Genomic DNA, 15,305 nt, shown 5'->3' on the forward strand with positions numbered 1-15,305 from the left:
AAGGCTTTTATTGAGGTAATATGAATATGTTCACTGAACGGCTAATGGCGAATAACCTTGATATATAATCATCAGTATCATCCTTTTATGTGGTACCACAGTGTATTTTGTAACTTTTTGGTCGCCTTCTCTCTCTCTCGCTCTCTATTTGTGATTCGGAGTCGAAGAGGCGTTCAGGTGCTCACTAAAAACTGAACAACGCTGTAGACGTTATTTGAGCCTGGTTTGCCTTCTGTGCATGTTTTAAATCTGTTTTGCAGCCGGAGTGGCTGACTAACAGTTTTACGGCCGCGTCCTGCGTCGTCGCGTCGCGTCGCGTCGCGTCGCGCTGCGTCGTCGCGTCGCGCCGCGCCGCGCCGCTTCGCTTCCGCGCATGCAGCCACGTGCCGCGTCGGCGCGGAACTTCCTCGTCCTGCAGGAGGGTAGAGGCGTGACGTCGCTGCCCGCAGAGAGGCCCGTGCGGCAGGAGGGAGAGGCTGGGACTCGCCGTGCGGGGGGACGGACGCTGCTGCTGCCGCAGAACAGACCGCGCACACCGCTGCGAGACGCGACCGAGCTCCACGCGGCCACTTTGCACACGCGCCAGAGCCATAATGCGGCAGCGCCCGCCGACCCGGAGCTGATGGGACTGTGAAACCCAGACGGGCACCACCACCTCCGGCGCCTCGCCTCGTTGTCGGCGGGTCTGCAGGCGGACGGGGACATGTCCTCCCCGAACGGGGCGGAGGACCAGAAATGGGTACCGACGCACGTCCAGGTGACGGTGCTGAAAGGCAGAGGCTTGCGGGGCAAGGGCAAGCACGGCACCAGCGACGCGTACACCATCATCCAGCTGGGCAAGGAGAAGTACTGGACGTGCGTGGTGGAGAAGAGCACGGAGCCGGAGTGGAGGGAGGAGTGCTCGTTCGAGCTGCAGAGCGGCGCGCTGCAGAGCGGCCACCCGGCGGCGGGCGGCGAGCTGGTGCTCACCGTCATGCACCGGGCGCTCATCGGCCTGGACGTGTTCCTCGGGCAGGCGGTGATCCCGCTCGACAAGCTCTTCGCGGAGAGCAGATGCGCGAGAAACGAGTAAGTTCGCCCGTTCGCGTGCCGCTGCGTGCGCGTGCTCTCGGGACACCAGCGGCGTCCGTCGCTGGCGCGCCTGCTTTTTCCCACGTTCAGTGAACTCACCAGGGTGTTTGGGTCCTCCACCCTGGTTCCTGTAGTGCCGCTGCTACACAGTTTGTTCCCAGACCCAAACAGCTGTCAGAGCTCCGGCGCTGCGTCGGGGCCCTGCAGACACAGCACCAGCAAACTAAGTGAGCTTCACCTTCTAGAAAGCCCACTGTTCAGGGGATGCCCCATCAGGTGCCGCCTGTGTTTGTTTTGCTGGGGCTTCTTGGGGCCTGACGTAGAGCTGGGGGGATTAGGGCCTGTCCCAAATCCAGGGATTATCCAACAGTTTCATGATCGACCAGCTCCTAGGTATTTTTAGAAAACGTGTTTTGCAAATAGCTTGTGCAACTCGGATGTTGCACGGATTCCCTCTAAACGCTTGTGCGCCTGTGCTGTCGCACAACTTCGTGATCGGTCGCGTTTCGAAACCTCCAACGTGTCAGCACCTCCAGGAAACCGGCCCGAACCTGTAGCTGCCAGTGATAAAACGGCGTGAAGGCTCCAACGTGGGCCTGAAACGACATCTGGGCCGTTTACTCCAAACCGTCACGTCGCAGCAATGCACTGGGGTCGCTTCGAGCTATTGTCAGTGGGAAAATAGGACATTGTGATTTTCTTTTGTCTCATTGTGTTTTGGTGCCAAAATACATTTTTGCTTTTGTTTCGACCAGACACAACCATGAGGTTGTTGTCTAGTTCTAAGACAAGAGAAGCCTTGTTGACATTCTCCCAAACAGTTAAATTCCTCTTTTCCAAGGTTGGTTTTAACCAGTGTTACTGTACATGTTCGGTTTGCAAGGCTGTCACATGTAGATTATGGCTAATATCATCATCTGAACGTCTGCACTCAGCACCATGGTGTCACTCAGACACAGCACACGACCTCAACCTCGCGTGTTTAGGCTCCGTTGGCTCAGCGCTGCCTCCTCATCCTCCTCTTGACCCCGTTGGAGCTCGGAGCAACGACTGCTTAGTAAAGTTCAGTACAAGCGACACAAAGTACAAGCCAAACCGGTGTTAGACGTGTTTTCACAGGACTGTAACACTGATTATCTGATCGAATGAGATCAACGGACGAGACAAGGCCCTGAGAGAGCACTCCGAGGTTTCAGAGGGTTACTATTCCACGTTTTTACAAAACGCGGACCCAGATGAAGCAGCATTTTAGTCAACAACATAGTCAGTGAGTGGAAAACTTTAAATATGTGCTATAACGGCTGCTTTGTGATGGGCGGCCCTGGAGGAGGCCGAATGAATTTGCATGTTGAACTGTCAGAGAGGAGGCGATTCTTGGAAAAGTGGGCGTCGGGTGAATTCCCCTGCAGGGGGTGTGAGGAGGAGGCTACAGCCTCACCCACGCGGCAGCAAGCGAAGCCAAGCGTGGAGAACGGCTTCTTCACCCATTTAAAACTTCAGCTCCACTTCCCTGTTTAGGTTCTGTTTCGTCACTGTCCCTGGTTGAACGTCCTCTGATGATGCTTCGGGCCTCTGTGATACTGAGCCTGGCTGGAGGGACCTCCATCTGCTGAGCGAGGCAGAAAGGCTGTGTGTGTGTGTGTGTGTGTGTGTGTGTGTGTGTGTGTGTGTGTGTGTGTGTGTGTGTGTGTGTGTGTGTGTGTGTGTGAGCGCGCGCGCGTGTGTGTGTGAGCGCGCGCGCGCGTGTGTGTGTGTGCGCGCGCGCGCGTGTGTGTGTGTGTGATGGAGATCCAGAACAATCCTGTGCTCAGAGCCAACACACTGAGTGGCTGCTGGCTGGAGGATGTTCCAGCTTATGTAACGTGGCCCGACAAGCAGCGCATGATAACAGGAACCTATTCCTGGTTTAAGTGGGAATGCATCTCCCTTAAGCCCTGACTTATACTCATGCAGGGGTTGTCATTGCATCACAGGTCTCCTGACGGAGGTGCGTCTGTAATGCAGGTTGTGTTGGTGCTGTTGGTAACGCACCTGAGCAGCGGGTGAGGGCTAGAGGTTCTGAATCCAGGTCACCGTGACAGACAAGCTGCCTGCTTCGCTGCCTGCAGGGGCTTTCCCACGTATCGCATGCGCCCCGACCCGTTCCTGCTCCTGGCCGTTAGTCGCAATGCATCACTGGCTTCACTTTAAGAGCTCGTGTTATTTCACGTGAGCGTCACAAAGATCGAGGTATTTATAAAATGCGCTGCATCCAAAATAAACAAAACGTGTATCGCATGATATCGTAGATAGAGAATGTCACAGATCAGCTTCTCTGTTAAGAACCACCACAACTACAAGGGAATATTAAAAATATCTTAATATATATAAAATATTAAAAAACAAGAGCTAGTTGTTATGTAGGAGATTTAGCACATTTATGTAAAGGACCAAATGCACAATCCAGTCCAGTCAGACACATTTGGACCACCTGCAGCATCTCCTGTTTGTGCTGATTTTGCTTTTGTAGGTCCAGTTTATTCATTTCATGACTTTGGTGTGAGGAGCTCAGTCCTGTTGGCGGTGAGGTCAGCGCTCATGGCATCCAGATGTGGAATGTGGTCTCCTCCTTGGAGCGTGTCTGCTGACGGGGCAGCGGTCCGGGCCTCGGTACCTTTATTATCCACGCTTCTCCAAGACGCTTAGTCGGCCCAGTTCATTGTATGAATCTGTGTCATACCAGTGCGTCGTCATGGGTTGTACTGGTCATTCCCTCAGGACCCTGCGCCAGTTAAACCACTCTGGTTAATTTGGAGAGAGATCAGACACCACCCAGGCTCAGAGACGTGACTACACGCAGGATAAAAACCCCCTCCCCAGTGGCCGGGACGGCAGGGAGATGAGGAGACGGTGTCGCGCTGGGACGGGTGGAGCGCCGTGATTTCCTGTTTTCGCTCGATGGGGAAGCAGATACGCAAGTTACGCTCTGCAGCTCTGTTTACAGAAAGAGATCGGCCCAGACGTCCACGCAAATCCAGCAGCATTCCAGCATAAAGCTGCGCAGCATGTGTGCGGCTCAGCAGCGCGTGCTGCCTCTCCGACCCGACCCGACTTCAGAAAGCAGCTCCTGCTTTTGTCTGTGCTGCACTTTCTGTATTTAGACACCACGTCTGTCGACCCGTGTTTGCGTCTGTTGTTGTCGGGCGTACGCCTGCATCTCCTGACCCATGAGCCCAGGTGCATCGTGCAGACTGCAGCTCTATTTTCTCCACGTGATAGCTTTTAAATCGAGCCATTCACACCTTAAATAAACCACAAATGAGCATCTGTCCGTTGAGGCCCCAACGTGCGAGTTCCGCCATCAGCGAGTAGTGAGAGTAGTAGGCGGACGCCTGCAAAAAGTCCTCCTTGGCCGTGTGCGTGGAATGTGAACCCCACCTCGGCCACAGGGAGTTGGCTGCACGTCAGGACGGGGCCGGATGCTATTGTTGGAGCATCGCTGTGAAACCCAATCCGTAGCTGACAGGCATGCGAGGTGTGCAGTAGTATTCGGCCCGCGGCTTCACGGGAATGTGGCCCATTCAAGGTGCGCGTACATCTGGATCACTGCACTCGCCCATTGTCAAGACGTGTGACGTTCTCGTCCCTGTGGAGCTGCAAAGAGCCGGCGGCCCCCTCTGTGCTGCCCGGGCTCCACCCGCGTCTTGTGTTCCCATGGGAGCTCCTCCTGGGTTTTGCTCCGCGCTCAGGGCCGACCTCGGTTCTAGCGGCACGCTGATGCACGGTGATGTTTCTCGGTGCAGCCTGCCATTATGTCCGCGTTCTCGCCAGAGCCAGACGGCGCCCGCGGGCCTCTGCGGTCGTACGGCCGCCCTACAGAAAGCAGGGATCTTGTTCCGCGCTGCCTTTTAAGACGACGCCTCAGTCGACGTGTGAAGTCGGTTTGGTTTCTCAGATCACACGTGCATCGTGGGGTTCGCTCAGGTCTCGGCTTTGGTTCGTGTTCACGCTTTCATTCTTTGCCTTTATTGTTCAAACCGCCAGTTGTGTAACTTTCTTCAGTCTCACCATATGACATTTAGATTTTCCGGCTGACTCAGCAGAACAGCAGCAGCTGTTGCAGCACAGCCTCTGACATGCTTTTTTATTCTGAGGGCTGAATGATTGCACTGTTTGGGGCCCTCTGGCCTTCAGCTGGTCGACAACCACCCTGACATTGTCCTGAAGGAGGCCTTGAAAGTTTTGGAATATATTTCCCCTGTATGTGTCCAGGCCAAGAAGCAGCCAAGGAACCTCAAATCATGCTTCTCCCTCGACTGGACTTCACCATCAGAATAATTGTTTTCGTGTTTGGTTGGAATCACATTTTCTGCAGAACACTACACCATTTTCTTCCAACTATATGTGTCACCTGGCCTGATAAACAGAATTAACAGGCATTGTGGTTGATGTGAGAGGTGTAAAATAGCCGAGCGACACAGGAAATGTGAAGATAAGAGTGGCTCTTGGTTTCAGGCCTGTTTATTCTGATAGCCTCTCTTCGCCACCAACTTCCCCATTGGCCTCGTTGAGTGTTAGAAAAACACACGGGGAAGTTTTTTCACTCAATTTGTTCGAACCCGTCACACTAGATGAGACTTTCCCATGAGTCATTTTGTGGCTTGGGTCCACCCACCCACCGGTGCATGGCATCGCCCCTCCATGCTTGACTCTGTGCTCGTCCAGTAATAGCATTTATGTTTCTGCCATATTCGATGTATGATCATTGTCCTACTTCACTGTTGTTCTTCAGCTCAGTCTTATACAGGCCGCTTTGTAGCTTATTGGGACACACTCTTGCATCAGGCCAGATTATCCCCATTCACGCAAACAATGCAGCCATTCACGTACTTCATGACCCCACTTGTTGCTGACCTCAGCTAACTGTTAGTTAAACATTTTAGACAAAAGATAAATGACTCGCTTCTGTCTTGGGTGCAGGTGGTACAGACTCAACTCCAAGACAGGGAAGAAGGAGAAGGAGCGAGGAGACATTCAGGTCACCATCCAGTTCACGCGGAACAACCTGACTGCTAGCATGTACGACCTCGTCATGAAGGACAAGGGCACCTCCACCTTCAGCAAGCTGAAAGAGCGCATGAAGGGGAAGCGGAAATCCAGCGAGGAGGACTCGTCGTCCGCTGTTCTGCCGGGAGGCTACGGGTCCCTGTACCGCATGAGGCAGCGGCTGCCGAGCGACGGAGGCGGAGAGGAGGACTACGAGGACGACGAGGGGGGCGAGGTTCGGCGCAGCAAGATGAGGACCTTCTTCCTGAGGGGGAAGCTGCGGAAGTCGTCGGACACCCGCTCCAGCACGTCGCTGGGCTCCGAGAGCAGCGAGTCGTCGTCGCGGGGCGGGAGCCTGAGTCCCACGGCCGGCATCAGCGTGGTGGTGTCCGATCTGTCCAACTCGCCCAGCAACAGCAGCAACCTGACGGCAGACAACAGCCCAGGTGAGACAAGACAGGTGTCCAGCACTCGCGGGTTAGCAGTGAACTCCAGCCCCAATGCTGGAGATGAACAGGAGGCTGGACAGCAAGCAAATGCAGCAATGTAATAAAAGTCAATCAACAAGTGTGCACTTGCATGTGCACTTGCAACGTTTGCACGTTTTAATTAAGTAAATAGTCAAGGTTTAATCACCAGATGAAGCTGCTTCAGATTCAGATTGATCACATCCGCCATTCTATCGCTCTCTTTCTTTTTATTTACTTCCTCTTGTCTTGTTTTTGCAGAGCACACAGCGAACACGTCGCCCAAGTCGGCCTCTCTCAAATGTGACTTTGGCAACGAGGCTGGTGAAATCACCATTGCAGTGCCTCAGCCCACTCTGTGCGTTAACGGAAGCCATGCTTACACAGTCCAGCCTCTGGGCCCGGGCTCGGGGAGGCCGGCGGATTTGTTAGGCGTGGGACAGCTGCACAAGTCTCTGCCCCTGTCACTGTCGCTACAGAACCTCAGCCCCCGGGCCTCCACGGACCCCCTCAAAGGCCCGGTGGGAGACGGGCGCCGCTGGTCCTTTGACAAGCCCGGCGAGGAGGAGAAGGCTGCCATAGCAGCAGCCTTGCAGCAAAGTGGCCCCATGCTGGGCGAACAGGACGAGCGCTCGGAACAGGCTGCTCCGCCCAGAGCCGCCTCCACAACAGAAGCGGAAAGCCAGGGGAAAAAGCAGAGGAGGAACTTTTTCTCCCACGGGAGGAACGAGTCTCCGGGGAGAGGGCCGAGTCACTGCAAGGATGAGCCTGAACAGGCCCCGGCTGCCGCCGAGGAGAAACACAAGGGATGGTTTGGATCCAAGGACTCGCACAGCAAACCCAGGTGAGAATGATGGGTCACAACCTGTCAGGTTCGTTAACTGAGGCCTAATGTGATCTGGGGACGTTGGTTTTGGTTTTGGTCGTGCGTTGCTTAGTTGTACAACAGGCTGCACAGAGCCAGGCTTTGTCAGTAGTAGATTAAGTGAGGAGTTTAAAAGGAAGCAAGGCTGAATTTTAAGAGGAGCTCGTGTTTGGGTTTTATGACCTGAGCGCCAGTGTGGCTGCTACAAGCTGCCTAGAGCTCTGTGCACGTCCCTCCTCAGATGGGTTCAGTTCCTGGCTACAGCAGGTGCCTGCAATGCAGATGGAGGAGCAGAGCTTATCTCGGCGGAGCCGTGTCACGCTTCAGTAATGATGTGGGTTTCGCTGGAAAATAACGATTGGAGCCGGACCATTCGTTAATGTCCACAGGTTTTTGTGTAGATGCCGGCTTCGTCTAAGGATTGTGTGCGTGGGTGGGTGGGGGGTTGTTGGGGTGTGGGGGTGGGGGGGGTCTAGCACATTCTGGAGCGGCTCGTTTACTCCGACCAACTGTTCCTCCCGCTCTCTACTTTGCCGCTTTGCTGTAGCATCAGGCCAACGGGTCCAGCGTTGTCATGTCCTCGCACACGAAGCGACGGCGAGCTGTTCTGGACCACAGTGCGTTCAGCACCTTTCTGCCAAGCCTGTAGCTATAGGACTTCGCGGCCTCACGTGCCAAGTTGGCACCGGTGGCAGCAAGTGACGGCTCCATCAGCTGCAAAAGCGAGCGTGTCAGTTTTGATGGGTACTAAACTTAAATTCACACTTAATGTGTGACGAAAGCTTTAGATGGTGTGTAGTAGAATCCTGGAACAGTTACTCACTGATGCCCTTCCTTTTCACAGCCCCGTGATGCCCGCTAAGCTAGAGCCCAGCACTGAGCCCTATCCGCCATGTGCCTCTCTGGTCTCCCCACTGCATCACACTAACCCTTTCTACCAGTCACAGACTACCACACCCACCCTGTCCCCCCGCAACCCTTTCTTTTCCTTCCTCCAGCAGATCCCTTCCGTCGAAGACGCGCTAACCCCTCCGCTAAACCCTCCGCCGCCTCCTTTGCCCTTTCTCTCCAGCTCCCGGCCTGCTATAGGTCGGTTCTTTCCCCAGGCGAGTTACGCCGACCCCACTCTGAGCCACGACCACCCAGCCACGGACGGTGAAGGTGGCGCGATAGCAAAAGCCGTGAGACAACGCCGGCCTCCGGCTCTTGCAGAAGGAGAGAGGCCTTTTGGCGGGAGGATGTTCAACCCTTTCCTACCCGCCCGAGAGCCAGAGTGGGATGACTCCTTTGAAGCGTTCGCAGCTGGAAGGCTGCACTCTCTGGAGGATACGACCCCAGGCTGCACAAACCAGCCAACCCCGCCCGGCGACCGTCCACTGGAAAACCGCAATGACGCCAGAGCGCTACCCCCTAGAACAGATGCTGATCGCGGCACAAATGTGAGTGACGCGACACAACCCCAGGCACATAAAGCTACGAGTCAGGTGAGCAGCACTAACAAACAAATGCTGGAAACCATCCCAGAGCACCTGAGCTTTGAGAGCGACCACATAACATTAAATGCCCCTTCTGACTCTCTGACGCTGGATGCATGCTCTGAAACGACTCCAACTAACGGTAGCGGCACTAACACTAATGATTCACCCAGCACTAATGTTCATCAGACTTCTCGTTGCATCTTGTCGATGCAGCTTGACAGCAGCTCCCCCGATCCCGGTTCCTCGGGTCTCGGCAGTTCAGCCGAGGAAGACTTCCCCTCGTGCCCTTCCTCTCATTCAGACAAACTCTCTGCGTCCTCCTGTGAGGAAGCTGAAAGCAGCATCCTCAGCTTTGAGAAGTCTTCTGAGCCAGCGGAGGAAATGAACGTGGAGCCCTCAGAACCCGGAGATGACGTTACTGACAGAAGAAATGACCTGTCCTCAGTTGATCTAACCCTGCAAACGCTTGTAGATCCAACCACATCACCGGATCAGCAGCTCATGGTTACTGCAGGCCAGAATGAAACTCAAGGCGAAAACACACTAAATGTTTGTGATGAAGTGGACTCCGACCTGTTCAGAACGTTCAAACGTTCAGAACCACATCTGATTTCTGACTTTTCATCACAATCAGAGTCTGGACAGCAAGACGCCGATGAATTCAGCGTCTTGATGATGGATTTCAGCAACAGCCCTGTAAACAATGAACATGTGATGAATCCAGCCGCTCCGGAGCATCAGCTTTGCTCTATGATCCCTTCGTTGTTCATCACAACCTCTTCCCCTGATGCCAGGCGGTCGTTTCTAGACTCGCCTTTAGAGAGCACTACTTTATCACAGGACACTAGTCAGCTTTTTATGCCGTTTGGTGAATTCCTCACTGCCAATCCTTTCCAAGACCTCAACGGCACACTGCTGGACTCTGTGGGGTCTGATCAGAGACCCGGCAGCTTCCTCCAGAGCCTCTATGTCAGTACTGACTCTCAGATTCACCAGATCGGGGAGTCTGAGGTCTCATCCACGTACTTCAGCGTCTTGGAGCCGAGCGAGATGCTACACTGCCGAGGAGAGGATGACAACAAAGCAACCGTAGAGACGGTTTTCTTAATGAAGGGTGACTTCAAAGAAGCACAGACGGGGTCTACTGTGAGCTGTAATCCAAGCAAGATCAGTGACGGAGGCGTGGAAAGCCAGCACGTTATCTCAGGTGGCCCCCAGGCACAACCTGCTCCACTGCAGCGCTCCCAGTCTGAGGGCACGCTGACTCCTTCCTTTGGCCAAGTGCTCCTGCCCTCCTTTGGTAGCGACCCCGGTGCCGTAAAGGAGCCACCCACGGCTCAGCCCGGCCCAGATCTCCTCTGTCTGTCATCCTGTCCTCTTTCCCTAACCCCTGACAACATTCGCTCCCCTGCGGCGCTCTGTTCCCTCCCTGCCAACGCTCCGGCGAAGCCTCCGCCCACCTCGGCACCAGATGCCGCGCCAAAGCCAAGGCCTCTGGAGCCAAAGCAGCAGCAGGCGGCCAATCAGCAGAACAGGTGAGGTTGCACGTGCTCGGCGCTCGGTCTGAGAGGTGGAGGGGAAGCAGTTTTTTCAAACTCCGTGGAATTTCTGTCCTGTCGTCTCCTGAGTTTCCCTCCGCGGCTCTGCTTCCGCCTGCCTTTCTTCTGCGCCGCCAGCTCTCTGGGGGTTTCTCCTTTTGTGCTTTGACCTTCTCTTTTTTTTTTTTTGGTCACACTCTTTAAGACGCACACAGTGGTGTTAACAGGACCTCTCTGCAGGTGTCTCGTGTGGGTCCTGGCTTCGTGGTAACGGGAGGGGAAACAGAGTCTCAGGCCAATTAACAGTTATTATTTTGCCCTGGTTCCTACCACACGCCTCCTTCCTCTCACAAACACAAACACCATCTCTACCCACGGGGGCAGCCACTGTTCTCACACAGCTACGCCTATTTGCCAAAATCCCCACCAGAAACCAGGCTTTATGCGAGGCTCTAAGAGGTGTTGCTGTGTTTCCTTTTCACCTTGGGGTAATAACACATTTGACACAGTTCTTCATGTTTGGTTGCACCAGTGCATGAAATTAAGTCTTTCAGTTGGGAGCTAATTTCATTTCGGCGTTCACAAGTGTTAATTTGCTGATTAGTGTGTTGATCACCTTTACCTTCTACGGTTTAAGAGGTTTGTCTTCTCTAGTGTTGATGCCCTGTGTCATCATGCAGGTCTGAGGGAGGATGTCTTGATTGTGGTTATATCATTGTCACTGCAGTAAGTTAGCGAGGTTTCCTTGTAAATGTAGGTCACCAACACAGGAAACTGTCCTTCCTGTGTTACTGCACTGCTGTAGTGACAGACAACTGCAATAATGTGAACAAAGGCCAACGAATGACCTGCAGGTGAATGTACTGAACAGAACTCTTTCAGACGGTCTTTGCCAAATGCCACCAAGTGGAGCGGTTTAGCTTTTAGCCACACGTGTCCAGGACAACTCCACCATGACACCGCATCGGGTCCCGCGCTGCTCTGACGTCCTGTGTATAGGCGCCTGGGGGTCCGAGAGCCTCCACCTCACCGTGTGCTGCGTTGTGTGCTTGTTCCACCCAGCCCCCACCCTGTGAAGCCCCTGACCACTGCCACGGCGGCCGAGGAGAAGCGCGCAGAGGGCCGATCTGTGCTGGCCACCGGCCTGGAGAAGCTCAAGTCCACCATCCACCCCGGGAGGAGCAGCCAGCAGAGCGAGCAGGAGCCGGAGAGAAGGAAGGGACAGGTAATACTGCAGGAGCGCTCCCACCTTAGATACAAGAAGAATGGTTTTAATATACACATTTATTTCCTAATCTTGTGTTTTTAGACACTGAAACATCTGTGTATGACTGACAATAATCAATCTTTGACACAAGTCTGTTGTGTCTTGATGCGAATGTGATTATTTAGTTTGCTGCTTAATAATTATAATTTGTATTGTTAGTAATTTGATGAATGAAAACAAATACATTGCCTGCATCATAAGCCAGTCGATATAGCTGCTGTTGCCATGAGGAAAACAAAACAATGACATGCTGCTCCGGTTATGGTTTTTAGGAATCCAGCAGATGATCTGTAGGTAATTTCATATTTCATGTGAAAATACCACATTAACATTATGACTGTCTGTCTGTGTTGGACATTAATTTAAACTGTAATTTTATTTTCTCTATCGTAATTGAAGCTGTTGATTAATTTGCGTAGCATTAATTTTGTTCAGCGTGATATAAATTTCTCTCAACGAAAGACTGATATTCAAATGCCCTCCCTCCAACCAAACGACCTGAAGCAAAGTAGGTGCCAGATGGGTGGGTGAGATAATAGAGTCTGGGGAGGCGGACCGTGGACTGTGATGCTGCTGTCCTGGTTGCAGCTTACTTCTCTGTTCTCCCACGCGGACCCAGAAGGGCAGCATTTAACAATCAGAGGGATGCACAGAGATAGGAAAGAGCAGACATGAATCTGGTTTATGGATAAAAGTAGCTGAAACAGGCAAATGGCTCCACCTACAGAAACTCATGACACTGTTCTCGGCACTGATTATTTCCTCCTCCCTCCACCTTCAGTCTCTGACAGAAGGAGCGGGCTCGTACTACCACCTGACCCACAGCGAACTGATCGCCCTGCTGGTGCAGCGTGAGGGGGAGCTGGCCAGGCACAGGCAGGAGTTCGAGAAGCAGAGAGTTCTGCTGGCCAAGCGGGAGACGGAGCTCAAGAGGCTGAAGCCGCAGGTCAGAGATCTGGAGGACTACATCGACACGCTGCTGGTCCGCATCATGGAGCAGAAGCCCACTCTCCTGCAAGTGCGCTCCAAGTTCAAGTGACCAAGAGGGGGGCGGGGTCCGCATCCGTTCACTCTAACCTCCACAACAGCTCTTTAGTGTTGTCACTGCTACGCTGTCCTTTTTGATACCAATATTTAGGCACTGAGAGACGTCGGAGCGGTGTTTCCAGTCGGCATGCTTTCCTGTACTGAAACCCGTTCTCGCCGAGGGGTTGGGTTCAGGCGGTTCTGAATGTAGCAGGTCCTCAGGTTGTTTTCAGGTTCACACAGCCAGTTTGTTGTTAGCTCACAGAGGAGTGAGCCCAGCGGGGTCAAAGCCAGACACTTACTTTGGGATGTGGATTGTAGGAACACCTCACCTGTCACTCCTATCACCTTAATGCAGGAGAGAGAAGTCGTTTCAACTGCTGTACTTCTATAAACACATGGTGGTTTTGCATGTTTTAGCCCATTTAATGTTTTTAATCCATAAAACAAAAACAGTGATTCACTCCAAACTATGGTTATAGGTGCTTTTACTTTTCCAACTTAAGCTTCAGTTAAGCTTTGGGTTTTTTTATTGAGACTAAATTTACAATTTGGGAGAATTGTTCTTCAGATGACTGGTAATTTGAGTAAAACATGAAAACCCACCAGTGTGATATATTTATTTGTTTTGTTTTCAGGGCGTTTCCGTAACGCACGACTGACTTGTTCCAGATGGTGTTTGTTACTGAACTGACACTTTGCAAATGTTCCCTGATAAATCTCGAGGGCTCTGACTAGTTATTCGAAACTACGAAAACCAAATGAGCGGTGCGAGAGTTCAGCCCGTCGTGAGCACGTTGCCGTGGGAACGTCCTGTAGCTGATGAATGTTTAAAAGTGTTCTTAGCCAGTGAGTGGACGGTTTGGTTTGCCACACGCTCAGTGCTGGTCATCTCTTGCTTGTGTCTTCCTTTTTTCTCTTCCTTTCTTCTTTCTGTTCGCTGGGCCTGTCTAGCCCGGACACATAAGCTGAGGCGTTATCAGGTGAAGACAGTATCATTCAGTATCCAGTCTGCATCCAGACCGGGCATCACGGCTTCTCTGATCTCATGCTGCTGCCTTCCCTCGTGTGTGGTTGTCGACACGACTTCGCCACAGTGAGAAAATGCCTGCGACATGCTGGTACTTGACTCGCCCCTTCCTCTGTGTCTGTGTGCCACACCCACATCTGCTCAAGCACGCGTGTCGCTACTGCTTTCAGGTGTTACAAAGGGATATATATAGCGTTTTCTAGCATATATGCCGTATTGAAAGCCAAATGCTGCCTTATTTTAAGTTTTGTTTTGACATTCAGAGAGAATCTATGAATTTATTTTACTCGAGGCGGGTTTTTTAAGAAAGAGAAGCCATCAGCTCAATGACCGTTTGTTTTGCTCATTTTTAATGCTTTGTTATGACGTTGTTTAGGTCACTGCACAATCGTAAATAGTATGCATATGAATAGACAGTGAGTAGTACCAGTGATTTAATGTGAAATGCCAAAAAAAACAAGCCTTCAGACTTCGATCGATACACCATGAAGTATTCTGATATGATGCCACCTTTAACAGCATTTGTGGATGTTCTTGCACTACTTAATCATCGGAACATAACTCTACTGTGCCCGTCTGTCTGATATTGGTATAGTTTGCTCTACTTTTCACTGTATGGCACTTTCTAATTGCTCTGTGATTAAAGCACTTGGCCTACTTTGACACCACCACAGTGACAAGCCAGTGAGCTTGAAGCATACAGAAATAACATCCTAATTTGTCTAGTCACCTCAGTTCTGCAATTTGAAATGCATAGATGACTGTAGAGACATATTTACTTGGCACTTATGCAGCGCAAGAAAAAAATGCCCTCTTTCATGTCTTCCATTTTGGAAAGGTATTATTTAAGTTCAACTTGATTGCGATTTTTTCCTTGTTGGAGTATGCTCAAGGTAGTATGTAAGACTGGAAAGTTTACAATTCGTAATGCAATTCTGTTTCACAAATTTTGTATATTTAATAAAGAATATTTTGTGTTTCTTGCTCACAGTAAGTTTGTTTGCAAATATTTCATTTGAATGTGTGTTAGTGTCAATTTTTGTTCATGATTAGTTTTTCATACCTAAACTTGTTCTGAACTAGTGAAACAATGAAATACTACAACACTCACACCCCTTTACTGACCTGTAAGCAGAACCACCACATCTGATATCTGATTAACTTGTATAGTATTGTATAGCAGGAGAGAGCAATGTTTTCACATGTAAAATATATGACTGAATATTAAATATGTGATAGGATTGGCTAGATCAAAATATTATTGGTTGTATTATGATATGGCAGGTGATAGTTCATTATTGCATCTAAATTTACACTTTGCACCCTATACATCTTTTCCTAAAACCTCCCAAATATCCATATAATGACACACCCCATTAACTCGGATTGCATGAATGAGTGAACTAACATATAATTCATCGATCTAGTATATTAATTGTTTTTACAATTTAGCCCCGACTTTAATTCAAGACCGCCACTAGGGGGCTATGTTATCGCTTTAAAAACAACCTCTTTAAAGACCTTTTCCGAGTAGTACT

General features: G+C 51.4%; 1 protein-coding gene across 2 annotated transcripts; it reads left to right on the forward strand.

The window, feature by feature from the left end:
- Positions 1–398: 398 nt before the first annotated feature.
- On the forward strand, positions 399–14,761 carry rab11fip5a (RAB11 family interacting protein 5a (class I)). 2 transcript variants are annotated; one of them, XM_029139092.3, is made up of 6 exons: positions 399–1,068; positions 6,031–6,542; positions 6,825–7,407; positions 8,273–10,441; positions 11,507–11,669; positions 12,493–14,761. In XM_029139092.3, the coding sequence occupies exons 1-6, from the start codon at positions 704–706 to the stop codon at positions 12,748–12,750; spliced, it is 4,050 nt and encodes a 1,349-aa protein (XP_028994925.1). In that variant the 5' UTR covers positions 399–703; the 3' UTR covers positions 12,751–14,761. The 2 variants fall into 2 exon arrangements, with proteins under 2 accessions (XP_028994925.1, XP_028994926.1); XM_029139093.3 differs by lacking the exon at positions 8,273–10,441 and having other exon boundaries at positions 405–1,068.
- The last annotated feature ends 544 nt before the right edge of the window (positions 14,762–15,305 follow it).

Source organism: Betta splendens, chromosome 22, assembly GCF_900634795.4.
Source record: "Betta splendens chromosome 22, fBetSpl5.4, whole genome shotgun sequence".
Taxonomy (NCBI): Eukaryota; Metazoa; Chordata; class Actinopteri; order Anabantiformes; family Osphronemidae; genus Betta; species Betta splendens.

Bases quoted from the DNA above. Each gene is read 5' to 3' on its own strand.
- rab11fip5a (XM_029139092.3), top strand. From the start codon at position 704: ATGTCCTCCCCGAACGGGGCGGAGGACCAGAAATGGGTACCGACGCAC. The intron at 7,408-8,272 runs GTGAGAATGATG...TCCTTTTCACAG, and splicing joins GACTCGCACAGCAAACCCAG to CCCCGTGATGCCCGCTAAGC. The intron at 11,670-12,492 runs GTAATACTGCAG...CTCCACCTTCAG, and splicing joins CGGAGAGAAGGAAGGGACAG to TCTCTGACAGAAGGAGCGGG.